At 42.8% G+C, this 17,930-nt stretch overlaps 4 protein-coding genes across 9 annotated transcripts in view; 1 reads left to right on the top strand and 3 right to left on the bottom strand.

The window, feature by feature from the left end:
• Window positions 1-5,500, bottom strand: part of Sesn (Sestrin) — a 32,959-nt gene extending 27,459 nt beyond the window's left edge. For 2 of the 3 annotated variants that reach the window (XM_018010477.2, XM_089470726.1), the window contains exons 1-2: window positions 5,251-5,498; window positions 3,975-4,278 (exon numbers count right to left, since the gene is read on the bottom strand). The gene's annotated coding sequence lies outside the window, so the exon portion shown is untranslated. Of the gene's footprint in view, window positions 1-3,974; window positions 4,279-5,250 lie in introns of all 3 variants that reach the window. The other variant, XM_089470727.1, reaches the window with a different exon arrangement.
• Window positions 5,501-9,126: 3,626 nt separating this feature from the next.
• On the top strand, window positions 9,127-14,333 carry Alg3 (Alg3, alpha-1,3- mannosyltransferase). The gene is made up of 3 exons (XM_089470725.1): window positions 9,127-9,658; window positions 9,725-9,773; window positions 12,875-14,333. Exons 1-3 carry the CDS (start codon window positions 9,425-9,427, stop codon window positions 14,254-14,256), a joined length of 1,665 nt encoding a protein of 554 aa, XP_089326851.1. The 5' UTR covers window positions 9,127-9,424; the 3' UTR covers window positions 14,257-14,333.
• Window positions 10,087-12,689, bottom strand: LOC108616985 (dnaJ homolog l(2)tid, mitochondrial). Of its 4 annotated transcripts, none has more exons than XM_018012581.2 (2): window positions 11,140-12,689; window positions 10,087-10,456 (listed from the first exon to the last, which is right to left on the bottom strand). In XM_018012581.2, exons 1-2 carry the CDS (start codon window positions 12,515-12,517, stop codon window positions 10,260-10,262), a joined length of 1,575 nt encoding a protein of 524 aa, XP_017868070.1. In that variant the 5' UTR covers window positions 12,518-12,689; the 3' UTR covers window positions 10,087-10,259. The 4 variants fall into 4 exon arrangements, with proteins under 4 accessions (XP_017868070.1, XP_017868071.1, XP_017868069.1 ...); XM_018012582.2 differs by having other exon boundaries at window positions 10,087-10,461; window positions 11,140-12,688; XM_018012580.2 differs by having other exon boundaries at window positions 10,087-10,461; window positions 11,127-12,688.
• Window positions 14,334-14,468: 135 nt separating the features above from the next.
• On the bottom strand, window positions 14,469-17,659 carry l(2)dtl (WD40 domain-containing protein denticleless). The gene is made up of 2 exons (XM_018012576.2): window positions 17,363-17,659; window positions 14,469-17,105 (listed from the first exon to the last, which is right to left on the bottom strand). The coding sequence occupies exons 1-2, from the start codon at window positions 17,403-17,405 to the stop codon at window positions 14,800-14,802; spliced, it is 2,349 nt and encodes a 782-aa protein (XP_017868065.1). The 5' UTR covers window positions 17,406-17,659; the 3' UTR covers window positions 14,469-14,799.
• Between the last annotated feature and the right edge of the window lie 271 nt (window positions 17,660-17,930).

Raw genomic sequence — 17,930 nt, forward strand, 5'->3', positions numbered from 1 at the left:
CAAAAGCCAAAATAAAATCCCAAATCGAGCTGCATTCAAAGAAACCAACAGCAAAATGAGGAACAACAATAGAGAAGGCAGAGGGTAGAAGGAATTGACCGACTACAGAATACCCCAACCAACATCTAATAGTCAAGCAAATCTTCTATCTCATATCTAGAAATCTTTGTGAAGAGACAGTTGACTTAATGAAGATTGTTATCGACTTTTATCGGTAATTTGAAAAGAACTTTTTGAATTACATAATTTAACGACGCTCATATGATCTTTAATTTTACTTGCTTACTTTACGACTCTTATATTCTTATGACTGACTTACTCTTAAACACACTCTTATAGTTGTATTTGTATAGATTCTTTTTCGCCGAATAGACAGCACGCCCTGATCAATGCACCGCCTCCTTCTGTCTACTGATCCCATTGCACTCACTGAGAGAAAACCAATATACCCACAGATTCATTCCAGTTGCTAGCATGCAAGGCCTATCTTATTTATAAGCCTCTTACAAGCAAACCTAGAATAACGGAGTTGTGAGTAAATACAAGGTAAAGACTGCAAATTGAATGCTAAATTTATGAGACCCCTGTTTTTCATTATCAAATTTTCAGTGCGTGGGCGGGCTATAGGAAAATGTTGGAAACTTGTGTAGTTGGCTTCACTCCAGTTAGGAGAGTCACCCAAGAGGTAAGCTCTGGGTGTTGTTGGTTGCTGTTGTTGTTGTTGCTACTGATGCAAGTTCACTCACCTCAATTTGCGACCATAGAAATGACAGTAATGCAAGCAAAGTAAGCGAGCTGCCATCTTTCGATGCAAATGCAACATACAGCTTGCAGCATGCAGCATGCGACGCCCATTGCCTTTACAAGAAGTTTCAGCATAAATGGAAAACATTGTTCAGCTAATGACCATTGAAAATTACCTATTGATTAATTTTCATTTGGTGTTCCCAGTGGCAGGCACTAGAAGCATTCAAGAGGCGCTTAAAATTCACTGCAACATAGTTACAGACAGACTTCAAGCAGTTCAAGTGTCTGACTGCCGCACAGAGCAGAAGACGAGAGGTCGCGAAACACACATTCATGTACACATACATATGTATAACAAAATAACAACAGTTATTCAACTGAAATATCTATGTATGTGTGTATGTAATCGCCGCGCTCTCTTGCGCTGTTGGCATGGCAACAATTGATATCATAATTGGCATAAACTGTTTCAGTTCTCTTTTTTTTACTTTTTTCGTTTTTGTTCTTATGTGTTTTGTATTTGTGTTTTTGTTTTGCGCCTTCATTGCCCTAACCAACCCCCTCCAAACTATACTCTCACACGTATATCTCTCTCTCTCTGTCTCTCTCACCTAAATGTTAATGATTGAATGGTGGCTTACTGCAAATTATAAATACTTGCACGCACACAACAACTGTGCGGGTGTGTGTGTCTACAAAAACTAACGGCATCACCTGATTGCGGATTTAATTTATGATCTGTAATATGCATGTGCATGTGTGTGTGTGAGTACACTCTGATAATACAAAACATTGTAAATGCTGTGATTAAAAGCTTCTTTTTCTGTTTTTCCTTGTTTTTTTCCGAGTTGTTGCTAATTGCAAATCCAGCTTAAAAAGTTGCTCTTAATTAATTGAAAGCATGTTGAAAGGTTTCTCTGCAACTCAATATTACCGTTAACTCAAAGCTGTACTGATTAAATAATCAGCTCTCGGAAGAAAGCTTACAGTACACAAAAAAAAAAATTAGGGTCAACTTATAAAGTAGTCGAATGCACAAATAAATATCAAAAATAAATATTAGAGGTCAACAATAATAAAAACAAAGAAACTAAAGTTCAAATGAGCCACACTAATATACCCTAGTTTTGCACACTGTTCTGCTGGGCATCCGTGAAGTAACTGCTGAAAGCGAAATGAAGATTCTGCTTACACTTGCCCATATGTCGACAGTCACACTCACACACATGCATGTATGTAGAATTGCAAGAGTTACTCAAATGAACGGCGAAAGAAGCAAAGAAGAGGGAGAAAGAGAGAACGCGTAAAAAATTTTTGCTTAATTTAGATTTGAGTGCGGTAGGTCAAGTGGCAAATTTTCTCAACAAATTTTCGGTTGTTTTTTGCTCTATGCACGTTCGCAAAGTCAAAGCGGGTATATTGGCTTCAGCCATACGTGTTGTGTGTGTTAAATTGGAGTGTATGCATTGCCAAGTCTTTATCTTTATCTTGGAATTTCAGATATATAAGCGAGTTTTCAACTACATACATATTTATACATATGTATATAAAGGCAAACTTTTTCAGCTCAGCAGCGACTGCAAGAGTAGCAGGAAGTCGAGTACAGCCGACTGATAATATTCTGACTTGTTTCTCGTGCTCTTTGCGCTCAACAAAAGCAAAACTTGACTAATTTTACAGCCATACTGAATGTGGATTGAATGTGTTCAATCAGATTGCCCTTGCCCACGTTTAAAATGCTCGTTCACTCACACACAAGTTTATATACATACATATGTACGTATATATAATACAAATACACAAGCAGGGAGGGAGAGCCGAATGGCTGACCACGAACTTAGAGGTTGTTACAGATGCTACCTCCAGCCTCTGCCTCGTTCCTCCTGCAGCTGTCAATCAGTTGCAGTTCTCATCAAGTTTTGACTTCTGATTTGATTTTTGTTCAGTTGCAATCCGATTTTAGCACAATTTTGGCCAATTCCAAGTGGACATGTTTGGCATTTGCGAGTGCACTTCGAAAAGAACAGACGCACACGCACATACACAAATACGCAATTAGGTGGAATTTACAGAACAAGAAAGAACAGGAAAAATGGAAATGGAGAGGAATTGGCAAGGATTCTCGTGAACTCGATTTCAGCAAACAATTCCTAAGTTATGAACTAGTTTAAAATTAAAAATTATAATGAATTTTATAAATCAAATAAATTAAAGATGTACATACATACATCTGTACATATATATGTATGTATATACGCAAACTTAAATAAACATGAAAATGTTTGAAATTTATATTAATCCCGTTCATAGAGCTTTCACTGAGCATTGTTTTTATACCCTGAACCCATTGAAAATGGGAAATCAGGGTATAATGGTTTTGTGAAAAGTATGTAACAGGCAGAAGGAATCATCGCAGACCCCATAAAGTATATATATTCTTGATCAGGACGACGAGCTGAGTCGATATAGCCCTGTCCGTCTGTCCGTCCGTCCGTCCGTCCGTCCGTCCGTCCGTCCGTCCGTCCGTCCGTCCGTCCGTCCGTCCGTCCGTATGAGCAAAAGGATCTCAGAAGATATAAGAGCTAGAGAGCTGAAATTTGGCAAGCATACTCGTGTATACCATAGGCAGTACAAGTTTGCTTTATTTTTTCGATAACTCATCCGATAACTTTTTTATCGAGAATAATCGAAAAATCGACAATGTTTTTTCAGCTTATTTTGAACACTTTTAGACCTGGAGACTTCAAATTTGCGTTGTATATAAAGTTAATGGATACAAAGATTTTGTAATTTACAGATTTTGGATACCACGCCCCCTTCGCCACCAATTTGTAAAAAACGCATTTCAAGTACTAGAGACTTGTGCTTTGAAATGTACACACATTTAAGCCATATGATTACGCTCTAAAAGTTTCATTAAGATCGTATGTCTACAAAAGAAATTATTCAACAAATAAATTCTCGTTATATTGCCCACACTGCAGTGCAGCCCAAGCGCAGCCGCTGCTAGCTGCGCAGTTTGCAAAGCGCGTGCTTATACGTGCATGTGTATGTATGTGTGCATAAAAGAAGTCCAGAATGATTAGAATATCAGTTTGGAGGGTTCAGGGTATCTCCTAGTCGAGCAGTCTCGACTGGAGCCTTCTTACTTGTTTTTTTTTTTTTTTTTTTTTTTTTTCAATTTTTAATTAAATGTTTACAATATACATATCAAAAAAAGTTCTTACCCATGAGCCGGCTGAAATATCTGTAGATTTTCTCTTCACCTAAAACCTGTTGTTGTTCCGCTTAGTTTTCTTCTTCTTTTACATTTATTTCTTGTTATTAGCGGCTGCGCTTTTTCTTGCTTTTGTTCTTTTGAGATCGCTTTCAGAGTTCCTTTTTGTTGTTTTTTTATTTTTACGTAGCTGATAAGATGGCCACACGTTGACTCTGTTATTTATGAACAATGTACTCCATACATACAAATGCAGCTCTGATAACAGCTGCAGCTTTGCTTGTGTCTTTTACATGAGAAACGTTGATAACGGGCTGTGAAAAAGGGATTGAAATATGAAATATGTGCAGAGATACGTGAAAACATATATGTACATATGTAAACGAAAATGAAGCTTTCCGTATAAGTTTTGTTAACGACTTCACTCAGTACCAATCAGAATAAGAGTTTTTGTTGATCTCTTCTCACAGTAGTTATCCTAATGTATGCACTCTACTCATGCTACTTATGCATATGCAAATGAGAGTTCATGAATATTGTGGAATCAGCCGTTAGTGCCCATTCGAATCTGCACTTACCGCAGCGCAGATCGAATTATTGAACAGTATAAACGTTGTTAGTTTTCAAACATATACTATGCTTTAGTATGTAAATACACACACAAACATTTAAATATTCATGTCTTTTTTTCTGCTTGCTTATCTGTCCAATTCTTGTTCGGTTTCCGTTTTTAGAATAGTTTTGCTTGTGTGAGTGAATTGTTTTTGTTGCCTAAGATTATATATTTTATCGAGAGATTTTGCTGTTGGTATATTTCATTTAGAGCTTTGTAGGGCAACAGAATTCTCACACACAAATAGAATACAAAAATGCATTTGGCGCGTAACAAGTACTCGAATTTTAGCAAGAAAAACAATAACAAAAGCATATGTATATGTATATATATTAAAAAAAAAAAAAAAAACAACTCATATTGCCGGTAAACTCAATTTATGTTGTTTAAATTCATGTTGCTTTTTTTTTTTTGTTTTTTTTTTTTTTTTTTTTTTTTTGCTTTGCTTAAGCGTTTATAAAATGAGAGCGAGAGAGCGAGAGATAAAGAGAAACGCGATCAAGAAATTTTTTGTAGTAATTTTCCATGCAATAACAAATGTTTTTCAGTTTTTATTTTGTATTCATTTTCTGATTTTGTTATTGTATTCTTCGTTCTCTCATAAATAAATATTTTTTCGTGCTGTCTTAAGACAATTTGTTTTTGTATGTGTAAAAACTGCGGAGTAATTTACCAGAACAAATAATAGTAATAAATCACACAACTAAAAACGAATTGAACGAAACGAATTTAGAAAATAAAAAAAATAAAAACACTTTTTGTGCTGCTTCTTTTATCTGTTCGGCTCTGTTTGTGGCTCGAGACTTAAGTAAAAGCTGGGCTTTGAGCGGCTTTTAAAAGGCGCGTCCCGTTAACTCGCCGACGACAACCGAACGCGGCCACTGACAAAATCAAACTGAAATCAGCCCCAGCTGCTGTCTGCCTGCCTGGCTGGCTGACTGCTTGGTCGGTCGGTCGGTCGGTAAACAGCACAGCACGAAAGCTATACGAATGTTGTTGTTGTGTTTGATATTGAGTTGTTGTGTATGCGTGCGAGCGAGCAGCGCTCTTCATATGCACCCACACAGTTGCAGTAAGCTTATTACGTCCAGCCGAGAACAAGAGGGATAGCAAACATAGGCAAATGAGAGCAGAGTAGCAACAGGCAGTCGAAAAGCAGCGGCAGCAACAACAACAACGCTATACGCTACTGCATATATATATATCAATGTGTGAATATGCTTTGTGTGTAATGTACGTATGATTGTATCTGTGTGAATAAAGAAGTTAAATTCGGTTATTAAAGTGCACTCCTCTTGAGCTATAATGCAAATGTTTATTACTAATGAAATATTTAAAACATTCAATATACATTAAATTTGTATTTGCCTATTTATATTACACTTATATATGCCTATTTGACGGATTGTAGCGGAGCTAATAAGTCATAGATGCCTATTTACATTTGTGTGTTCTTTGATATTTTCTGTTTTTTTTTTTTTTATTATATACATATGAATGTATGTATGTATTTTATTTAGTTGTTTTCTACATCTCTACGTGTGTGCAGCGCACATGTGAAACATAGCAGAAGGGAGAGGAGTTGGAGGAGAGGAGCAACAACATTGACACGGCGCGACAAAAACGACGCTTGATATGATTGAACTCTTAAATTGTCCCGCTACTCTGCGTTTCGCCCACCTTCCACCTATAGTTCTACGTTGGCCTATGCATGCGTGTATCTAGATAAATGCATATGTGTTGGTAATTTGTATGTGTGTGCGTTTTTGGCTCTTGTGTGTGTTTGTTAGTGCTTTGCAACGTTCGCATTCTCAGTGTCTGCTCAATTATCAACAGTTTGTTTGTTTGGCCGCTTTGTCTCCTTCGCCGTGTGTGTACACAAAGCAAAGTGCCAAAGCAAAGGCACATGCAAAGGCAAAAGTAAAAGCAATTGTTGCTGCCTATCATAACAATAACAAGAAGAGCTCGAAAATAGCGAATAGCAGGGGCCAGTGTGAGTAAGTGAGTGAATATGCAGCATGTATGGGTGTGTATATTAACAGTTTATTGTTGTTACATTTATAAATGGCGCGCTCATTTTATATTCAAAGCGAAGAATTAATAAATTATTAATAATATATACACATACATACATATATACAAATGCACTTATGTACATAAGTATGTGGGTGTTTGTATATAGCAAAGGCGAGTGCAAAGTTCTATATGGGCAACTATTAAAATGATTGTCAGCTATAATCAGACATTTGCGTTATAAGTGCATACATATAAACATACATACTACAAATGTACAATCATACATATGTATATGTATGTATGTACGTAAGTATATACATATGTATGTAAATCTACAGTCTAGATTCTATTATCAGTTATTTTTTCTTCTTGTTTTTGTTTTTTGTTGATAACAAATATTCACACAAATATATAAATATATACAAATGTCTGCATATTTACATACTCGAATGTACATATGTATATATGTATATATGAACGTATGTATGTTGATTAATGAACCATTTTCGCACTGAGTGGGTTATAATACGAGCTATCTATGGAGAAGCCCCCCATTGTGCATACAAACATATGTATGTATGTATGTATGTACATTGTATATGCACATAAATATATATATATACATATGTGTCTATATATGTATATTTATATTATATGATAAGAGCCGATGACCGATTTAGTTCTATATGTGTATGTATATACAAACATACATAATACTACATTAAAACTCTGCCTTTAAATGATAACTAGCGTAGACTCTGAAAACAGACGCTGTCAAGAAATAAATACCGATTGGGCCCTATCGACTATTTAATACTCTATAGACGTACGTTCTATACATATGTATGTACATCGAAGATTGAGGGCATTTCACATTCATCTCTCGTTTCCAATAGTCTTGCAAGGAATATGCATTCACACACACATTGATACTGTGGTAGAAACTTATAGCACGAATATAAAATATTCCTATATGACCAATGTTAATATATTAGCAATTGCATAAACTTAATTAACCACGATCAAGAAATATTTAATATTGATATTTCCTATTTGATATTTGTGAATTTGTGAATTTAATATCTGTTCTGATTTATTGAAGTTTATTGGAAATGTAAGCAGTCAAGCAACAAGCTTAAATTAAATTCTTTTTTAAATTCCTTGGCTGCATTTATTGAAATATACCGTAAAGCCCCTTTGCATGGCATTCCTTACTAACGCTCTCTCTCTTTCCCTCTCTTTCCTACAAGCTCTCTCGAAATCTGTTCGAAATTTACACTCCCCCTCTTGCTAGCTCGCTCGCACTAACTGCCAATCTGGCTGGCCCTTTGGCATAATTGCAGTGCCATTTGAGCAGTTCACCTGGACATGGGACAGGGAAAACAGTTTGCATGCCATTTGTCAACTTTTTTCGAAAATACACGGCGCACTGGGCACAATTAGTGAACGTGTACGCCACCACAAAATAAAAGGACTGCAAAAAAAGTACAGATAAAAAAATGAACAGAAAATATTACAAAATGCATCAGTGCTGACAGTTTAGAGCTCTAGCCTTTTTTTGACCATTCATTCTCTCTCTCGGTCTCTCTATCTCGCTGTCTCTTTCTTTCTTCCTCACTTTTTCAAATAGTTTTGGGGTACTCCACATTAGGCCATTTTTAATTTACCCTCCGCATTCTGTCTGTCAACATGTGTCATGCTGTCAGCTTAGCCTTTTCGAGCAGAAAGTTAGCCAATGTATTTTTAACTTAATTAGCTAATTTATATTTAGTACACTCTTATTTATCTTTAATATGCTTAAAAAATATATAATAATGCATTGATATGGAAAGAATATATATATTGATAAAAAATTTTAGAAAACGCTGCTCAACACTATTCGTATACAAGCAAAAAAGAAAAAACCGACTGCAGAAAATCTGAAAAACATCCGCATTCGCAGGTTGTCAATTAATTGTGCTGAAACCCTGCATGTGAGTGGGCCAAGAGAGAGAGAGAGAGAGAGAGAGAGAGAGAGAGAGAGAGAGAGAGAGAGTGATACAAGGATGTGCATGTAACTTTTTTAAATGGCCAAAACATTTACATGAATCGTTGAAGTATACAGAAGAGGAGATGTTGGAGCCCACCCCTGCTTTAACTGTTGCCATCGAAGTGTATTTTCGCATCACTGCTTGCATGTGGACATGGCTTGGTGAATCAGTGTGCCTGAGTGCCTGATAACCAACTAGTAATGGAGCCGTTAATCTGGCATAGAAACTTGCATACTGATTATGCCAATAAATAAAGGATTCAAAAAAAAAAAAATAATAATAAACACTTAATTAAAAAAAATGGTCCTCATTGGTTATTAAAAATTTTTCGATAGTATATTCAAATCTTAAATGTTATCAGTAAATTGGCGCCTTATGAACTGTCATCACTATTCAGCACTGACAGCTGTTTGAGTTACTCATTTTGGTAATTAATCATCGTTTAAAATTATAATCGATAGCTGATGTGAAGCAAAAGCTGCTCTGTTTTTGCTGCTGTTTGCTGTGGCAGCAGTGGCTGTGAAATTTAATTTCAAGAGTCACTCGTCAATACAATCTTCAGGTTGACGCATCGTAAAACTGTCTATGGTTTTTACTAATTGGAAATCTCTCTCGCGAAGATAATATCTGCATTAAATAAAATAAGTCAACATAATTTGAATTTCTGCGCGCTCCTAATAACCGGTCCGCTCATCTCCAGTCTTCTGCCTTTTCGGGGTGCCCACAGTTGCATTAATTCTAATGCTCTGAGTGTGTGTGGCACATTTAACCGGAAAATTAATTCATTTTTGTGTCACAGAAATGGCATCGCCGAAGGGCCAAAGCCGTGTTGATTCCCGGCGTAAAAAGACGACCAACCGCTTACAGAAGTTCAAGGAAAAATACCTTAGCTGGAAGTATGCTCGATATTTGGCTCTCGATCCGTCGGCTCTGCCGATTGTTGCTCTGCTGATTGTTTTGGCTGAGGCGGTGATCAACGTATTGGTTATTCAGCATGTGCCCTACACCGAGATCGATTGGGTGGCTTATATGCAGGTAGGACAAAGAAAGAGAGAGAGAGATCGGGTGGCTCTACTCACATGGTAATTCACATATTTTCAGGAATGTGAAGGCTTTCTGAACGGCACCACAAATTATGCGCTGTTGCGAGGTAAGTAAATTTCCTTTTAGTTTATTTTTGGAAACCAGGCAGCCGTTAAAAAACAGAGAGAGAGAGTCCGTGAGAGAACCAAAGAGAACTGCCCATTAACAGTAGGGAAGTTATGCAAAAGACAGTATTTTGGTACCAATTTTCCTTATATCATTAACGAAATTTCCCTACCCTTATCATTAACCCATTCCCTTTACATCAATGAATTCCGCAATGTTGTCCCTTTTCCTTTTGGAATTTTTAGATTCCGTTCATTTGCATTTAGTTAAGTAACGGTAACTACAAAACAAACTTATCGAAGACAAGGAGAATGTCGACTTTCAATTTGGTTGTATTTTTCTTGGATTTGTTTCCACTTAATAGAATCTATGTATATAGTCCCTAGACTGTACAATAACAAAACTTAAAAGAAAGAAAAATTAAGGCATTTGTAGGTCAATTGGCGATTACAAAACAGTTATCGATAACAAGACAGACAAATTCAACTCAGTTGAACAAGGATTTGATTTTACTAAGGAAGCCTATGCCGCCGCTTCCGCCACTTTCTCCTGTTCGCCTTTCGGATTTTTCGATTTCTTCGTCCTTCGTTGTGCTTGTTGCTGTTGCTTCTGTGGCTCTGCTTTCTCCTTGAGTTCCTTTGGCTGTTCCTTCTCTACCTTCTGGCCCGTTCGCTTTGCTAGGACCTGCGCTGGAAGCAGATGAATAAGGAAGTTAAGTAACATAAATGATGGAGCTGTTAGCGGGAATTGTTTAGGCATAATAGCGCAAGACTGTTGGAGTGAGCATTGGAGGTATTAAAGTTGGACCACCATTCCGTGAGGCGGAATAAAGTGACCAACATAAAATGGGGTAGGCCCATTCCGTATGTTCCGAAGTGGAACTAGGAATTAATCGTAAATTTTAACCGAATAGCATGGGAAAATTTAAAAAAGCTCAAATTTACAAGTTGGGGTCATTTGAGAAGAGAACTTTTAGGACTTTATAACTTATATAACTTTAGATTACACTACAACTGACAATTAGTTAGCTGTTTGAAGCTTGACTGTGTGCCAACATTACGTAAATTGAACGACCTAGTTATTTACAATGAGAAAATATTTAAAATGGGCCACCAAATTTCAAGTTTGAGCAGTGTAAGGACTATATGGCAGTGGCCTGTTTCCTCGATCGGAAATGAGCTATGCTGAAATTGAGAGCCCGATCGATCGATCTATAAGTTGCGTATAGATTGTAGGCATTAGATTATATTTAAAATATCATAAAGAGGATGATGCAAATACAGATCTGCGTTCCCCTGCTCTTCCGTTTGCTTTGGATGGGTCTTCTCAAAAGTTGGGAGTTTAAAGTATTTACGTTGCTTTCTTACTGCCGTCTTTGCGCTCCGCCATGCCGTTGATTTGCCCGGGCGTGTCCTCCTCCAGCTCGGCGTAGGCCTCTATGAGCGCGCGCTGCTGCTGGCTCAGCTTCTTGGGGATGTCGATCTTGATGTGAACGAAGTGGTCGCCATGGCCGTGGGCATTGACACGCTTCAACCCCTTGCCGCGCAAGGCGATCTTGCGATGCGACGAGGTGCCCGGCTCGATGTTCAGCCACTGGTCCTCGTAGACGCCCTGGACGCGGATGGTGCCGCCGAGCACGGCCTGGGAGAGCGAGATGGGCGCGTCCGTGTGGACGTCGGCGCCATCCCGCCGGAAGTAGTCGCTGCGCTCGACGCGGAACGTGATGAAGAGCTCCTTGCTGCCCACTTGCATGCGCACCGTTTGGCCGTTCTCGATGCCCGCGGGCACCGGCACCGTCACCTTGCGGCGCTGCACTGTCCGGCCCTTGCCCTCGCACTCGGCGCACGGGTACTTGATGTACTGGCGTGTGCCCTGGCAATACCGGCAGGTGGAGCGCATGACGAAGGGGCCCGTGGAGATGGTCTCGAAGCCGCTGCCGTTGCAGTACTGGCAGCGGCCTGGCTTGGTGCCCGGCTCGCACTTGGAGCCAGCGCACTTGGGGCACTGGTCGACGACGTTGACGTTGACGTCCTTGTTGATGCCACGCGCCGCCTGGGCGAAGGTCAGATCCATGACCAGCTCCTGTGCCTGGCCAAAGCCGAATTTCGAGTCAGCGAAGTCGTCGAAGTTGTTGCTGCGAAAGTTGCCCTCGCCGAAGATCTTGCGGAAGAGCTCCTCGGGGTCGATGGTCGACCGGAATTGCCAGTTCTGTGCGAAGCCCTCGGCTCCGAAGGGGCCGCCGCCTCCGAATCCTCCCGCGCCACCTTGCCTGTTCATGTTCTCTGTGGTCTGGCCGTAGGTGTCGTATTCTCGCCTCTTCTGATCATCGCTGAGCACTTCGTAGGCCTCGCTCACCTCCTGAAACTTTTTGCTCGCATCGGGATCGTCTTTGTTCGTGTCCGGATGGTATTTCTTGGCCAGCTGGTAGTATGCCTTCTTGATGTCCTTCGCACTGGCATTCTTGGCCACGCCAAGTGTGGCGTAGTAGTCCTTGGCGTTCAGGCGACTCGAGCTGAAGATACTTCGCCTTTGCTGCTGCTGCTGTTGTAGTTGCTGCTGCCGCTGGTGTGGCGCCCTCTGCTGCCAGGCAGAGGTAGCAACTCCAGCCGTTGAACTGGCAGCGGCTCTCGTCGTCCAACTGGCCAGCCGCCCGGACAGCAGTGTGGCGTTGTATTGACGGCAGCAGCCCTTGAACGGCAGTTGGCGCAAAACACATAAATTTTTACACGAAATCATTTTGTCCATTAATTGTTGTAGTTAAACTCTATTTATCTTCTCTCTCTCTATTTGGCAGCCAGCTCTAACAACATGCCGTAATAACCTCCATGCTGCTTAATACAAATGTTCTCTCTCTCATTTTTTTCACTTTGACATTTTGACAGTCACCGCGTTGCGTAAACAGTTCGCTCACGAACGCACACATGTGTTCGATAGATTGTTCTCGCAAAATGATTTTGCCGCCAACTGAACAGCTGTTGTAGAGAGATAGAGGTAACGTGTAATCGAGCTAATTTAATTGCTGGTCTTTTCGATAACATTGCTTTGCCCGCCATCATCGAGATTTTAATTACTTTCACAGTGTATGTTTTGAACCTTCCACAGGTGACACCGGCCCGTTGGTCTATCCGGCTGCCTTTGTTTACATATACTCTGCACTCTACTACCTGACCGCCCACGGCAGCAACGTGCGCCTGGCCCAGTACATATACATCGGCATCTACTTGCTACAAATGTGCCTCGCTCTGCGGCTTTATGCCAAGAGTCGCAAGGTGCCGCCTTATATGTTGGTGCTGACCGCCTTTACGTCGTATCGCATACACTCGATCTATGTGCTGCGCCTCTTCAACGATCCCGTGGCTGTGCTGCTGCTATACGCATCGCTCAATCTCTTCATGGATAGCCGCTGGTTATGGGGCACCATATTCTATAGTCTCGCTGTAGGCGTTAAGATGAACATTTTGCTCTTTGCGCCGGCGCTGCTGCTGTTCTACCTGGCCAACCTGGGCGTGCTTTTGACTATAGTGCACCTCTTCATATGCGGACTAATCCAGGTAGTGATAGCTTATCCCTTTCTGCGCACCCATCCGGTGGAGTATCTGACCGGGAGCTTCGACCTGGGACGCATCTTCGAGCACAAGTGGACGGTGAACTATAGGTTCCTGAGTCGGGAGCTGTTCGAGCAGCGCGAGTTTCATTTGGCGCTACTGGGACTGCACCTGCTATTGCTCCTGGCCTTTGCCAAGTACACCTGGACGTTCTTCAAGAGCTACGTGCACCTGCGCGAGGTGCAGCAGATTATATTGCCCCAACTGATGCTGAAGAATCGTGAGGAGAAAGAGAAAGCGAAGGCTGCTAAGAAAAAATCCCATCATAAGAGCAAATCGAAGAAGTCCCAGCAGCAGGAGCAAGCGCAGGAGTTGGAGCCGGGCAACAAGGAGGAGGATGAGGAGGAGTTAACGGCGGAGCAAAAGTCCTTCCTGAAGTCATTCGAAAAGGGATTGCAGAACGCCACCGGGCAAAAGCGACCCCCTGCCCCAGTCAAGGAGCCCAAGCGGAAGCCCTACGAAATCTCCTTCGAGCACTGCACCCAGTTGGCTCTGCTGCCCTTCTTCCTTTGCAACTTCATCGGCGTCGTCTGCGCCCGCTCGCTGCATTATCAGTTCTATGTTTGGTACTTTCACTCGCTGCCCTACCTGGTCTGGTCCACGCCGTACTCGGTGGGCGTACGGTTCCTAATCCTGGGCGGCATCGAGTATAGCTTCAATACCTATCCGAGCACCAACCTCTCCAGCATCGTTCTGCACGTGAGCCACCTGGTGTTGCTGGTGGGCGTTGCACGTCATATCCGCCATATCATAAAGCTAAATACGCTTGTCAAGCAGAAGCGTCAGCTGGAGCAGCAGCAGCAACTGGAGCGCGAGGAGGAGAGGAAGCAAGTACAGCTAACGAATGATGACCCAAAGATCACAAAGAAATTGCAATAGACGACAAGCTCTTAAAATTTAGAACATGTTAAAGAGAATTAAGATTTATGAAAGCTTAGCTAGTTGAACAAAAATAAGACTTGAATTGTTTTAATTGTTTCACTGGGATGAACTCCATGGGGATACATCGAGTAGCTCGAGGAGCCCAGTAATACCCATTATTTGGTCTTCGAATCCTGCACTCGCCATTAAAGAACAAAGTTGGTGCAGACTTAACTTTAAAAACAAGTTCAGTTTTTATTGTCGTTAAAAGTAAACTTGACCCAGCCAAAAGCGCATGCATGTCAGGAGAACTTAGAGCTACACAGACTATATATATGTTAGATATACTATATAGATTACAAATATGATATATTAAATATAGTTTTTGTACAAAAGAGTGAAAGGCCATTTCGTTGACTTAAGCTGGGGAAAGGACTTAAATTTGGAGACTTAGACTATGTCCAGTAAAGAGAATCGGTAAGGGGATCGGGATGGGTAGGGCTGAATTTGGGGTTCGTGTTTGTACAACAGTAGGAGAGGGCATATTCCGTGGCTACAGGGTCAGTCACTGCCAACGGCTGCCCTGGGCGTGTGCCGCAGCAGGGGACTCGTTGCAGCGGGCACTGAAGCTGGCGGAGACAAGGGATTCAGGTCGGCTTGGCTGGCAGCAGCATCGGCAGCTTCAGTCACGCTTCCACTGCGCTGTACACTGAAGAAGCGCAGCAGCGTCGTCTCGCTATTCCGCCTGCTCGAGGTGGGCGTTCGGAGATGCGGCGCATTGTTATCGGAATGCGATATGCGCCGCCTGGGCGTCGCCTGCAGGCGGGGACTGCACTCGGAGTGGCGCAGGCTTTGGAGACGCGGCGACGAGGCCAGCACATCCAGCGATGCATCCTCCATGCCCATCTTCTCGCTGAGCGTCAGGCTGCCTCGGCTCATCAACTTCTGTTTGCGTATCTTCGTCAGCCAGTCGACCTTCTCCTTGGCTTTGCGCTTGGGCGACATGATGGTCAGGTGCGGTGCCTCGCCGTCCAGCACATAGTTGGGCAGGTTCGAGGTGGGCGAGTAGATCAACGAGCTGAGCGAGGGCGGCGAAAGCGAGGAGTTTTCTGAGTTCGCTGAGCTGGCTCCAGCTGCAATTGCAGCTGCGGCTGCGGCTGCCGCTTGAGCAGACGTAGTGGGCGGCGAGTTGTAGTTGTGATTCGTCGGCAGCTCACTCAAGGGTGAAGGTGTCGACAGCTTGGCGGCTGCTGTCGAGGGGGCTGTCAGTTGCTCCTGGACATTCTCCTGATTGCTGGACAGCGTGGCAGATGCTTCCTCCTCAACTATGCCTGGTAGCTGCTGCTGCTGCTGCTGCGGCTGCGGCTGACTGCTAGCTGCGAATAGGCGACGTCCTCGGGACTCAAAGCTCTTGGTGCGCTTCTGCTGCGGCTGTTCCAGCTGTTGGTCCATCTGACTGCTATCGCCGCCAGCGCCAATGCCGCCCAGCATTTCCAGGAAGGAACGCTTGATGCTTGTCTTCTCCACGGAGCTGGGCGTGCGCTCGTTCTGCTCCATGAGCCGCTTCAACGAGCGCGGCGTCGACTCCAAGTCTCGCAGATTGTACTTGTGCTGCGAAGAGGAGCTGGCCTTGGCTGCCGCACCGAACTCCCTCACATAGCTCGACTGTCCACGAAACAGCTCTGCTCGCTCGGCGGCCGTCAGGCTCTCCGGCTGAGGGCCAATGCGCCAAATCTTGTGCCTGGCATCGTCGCTGCAGGTGACAATGGGACGATCATGCGTGGAGCCCCAGGCCACACAGGTGACCTCTACTGTGTGGCCAGCGAGGGCAACCAACGGCTCAGCAGCATGGTCCAAGTTCCAGATGTAGGCCCTCTCGTCGCTGCTGCCGCTGAGCAAGTACTTGCCATCCGGGCTGAGGCAGCTCTTGATGTAGAACGTGGAGTTGAGCAGGCCCTTGTAGCTGGCAATGGGCTTGGCTGCATACGAGACGAGGTTGTAGCAGTAGATCGTGTTGTCCATGCAGTTGGCGTAGAGCCGCGTGCCCGATGCATCGACTATCAGATTGGTGAATCCCTTGAACGTGGAGGAGCCGGCATAGGGCAGGCTGTGCCTGGGCAATGGCTCCTTCTTGTATGCCGAGTAATTGCGCCTCAGATCCCACACCTTGATAACACCATCGCCAGCTCCGCACGAGATCAGCGTGTCGTTGTCTTGGAAGGCCAAGCCTGTGATGCTGCTCGACGTGTTGCTGTTGTAAGTGGTCATCTTGGGCGTTCTGGTCCTCTGCCTGCGCTGCGACTGCGGTGTGCCCGGCCCACCCGTGTGACCGCTGTAGATGCAGTTGTCCACACGCGAAGTCAGATCCGCGTGGAGGCACGCGCGTATATCCCAGATCAGTATGGCGCCATCGCGTCCGCCTGTGGCAAAGACTGCCGAATCCGTGCGCTTGAAGGCGGCCGTCTTCACGGATCTGGTGTGACCCACGTAGGAGTTCAGACCCCGTATGCCTGACCCGGAGACTTCCCACAGACGGGCCGTGTGATCCCCCGAGGCAGACACGAAGCGCATTTGTCCCGGCGCCCACTCCAAGTCGAAGACCGCATTGAAGTGGCATTGTGGGGCACTCAGTGCCTGCTCCTCCGTCTCCTGGTTGCGTACCGTCGTGTCCTGCAGTGCAATCTTGCCATCCTCGTTGGCTATCGCCAGAATATGTCGGTAGCCATCACAGTTGGCGAACTTCGCAGAAAATATCGGGGGCTCCGGATTGAAGTCCGGACTGTAGTTGGCCGGCGCAATGCCGCGCCAGCTGTCCTGCTTGTAGACGCACAAGCGATGCAGCGCAAAATCATAGGAGCAATTATTGGCTGCAATGGCAGTTAATTAGTTATAAATTCGTTTAAAATGCTTTCGCGCTTTGTTTACGTTCCAAATTTGCTTTTGCAAACTCAGCAAAATCTCAATAACTCATATTACAACACTTTCAACTTAATTTACATTGCAATTTTCTAACTCACAACAAATTTCTTTTTGGCGCTCGATTTAACCGCGCAAGGAGCGATCGGCGCGAACTCTTCTTCTTCATTTCGAGCGCCAAAAAAAATTGTTTTTACTTTCGCCTTACCCAATCCATGTTCTCTGCTGCGCAGTCTGTTGTATATGTTCATTATAAATACTTCTTTCCGTTCAATTTGCTAGTTTTCAACACGACTTTTATCTACTTGTATTTGGTATATAAGCTATTTCTTTTTAATTAAACTCGCATTTAGTACATATTCCCTGCTTGCGACGCAATCCCTAATAAAATAGTCGACAATGTCAACAAAACTGTTAACGTTACGCTTCTTAACATGAGCGCTGGCAGCAACAATCGAAATATCGATAGTTGATTTTACAAAATTTATGTAGTTTCTGTTTTGAAAATAATAAAAGTTCATGCTAAGAACACTACAATTCTACTCCACTAATAATTAATAATACCAATTTAAATTTTTATTAATTACATGCTTTTAATAGCAGAATAACAACTACAGAAGTGTTCATCGTAAATCTTTAAATTGGAACATTAATCATTATATTTAATTAATATAGAAGTATTACCTGTACACACACATAGTAATTATTCGATATATCAATATTTAAATAAAACAGAAATGATCAAAAATAAAAAACCTAAAATAAATTTTAAAGAA

This window comes from Drosophila arizonae, chromosome 5 (assembly GCF_054131065.1).
Source record: "Drosophila arizonae isolate 15081-1271.41 chromosome 5, UAZ_ARI_1.0, whole genome shotgun sequence".
Classification (NCBI taxonomy): Eukaryota; Metazoa; Arthropoda; class Insecta; order Diptera; family Drosophilidae; genus Drosophila; species Drosophila arizonae.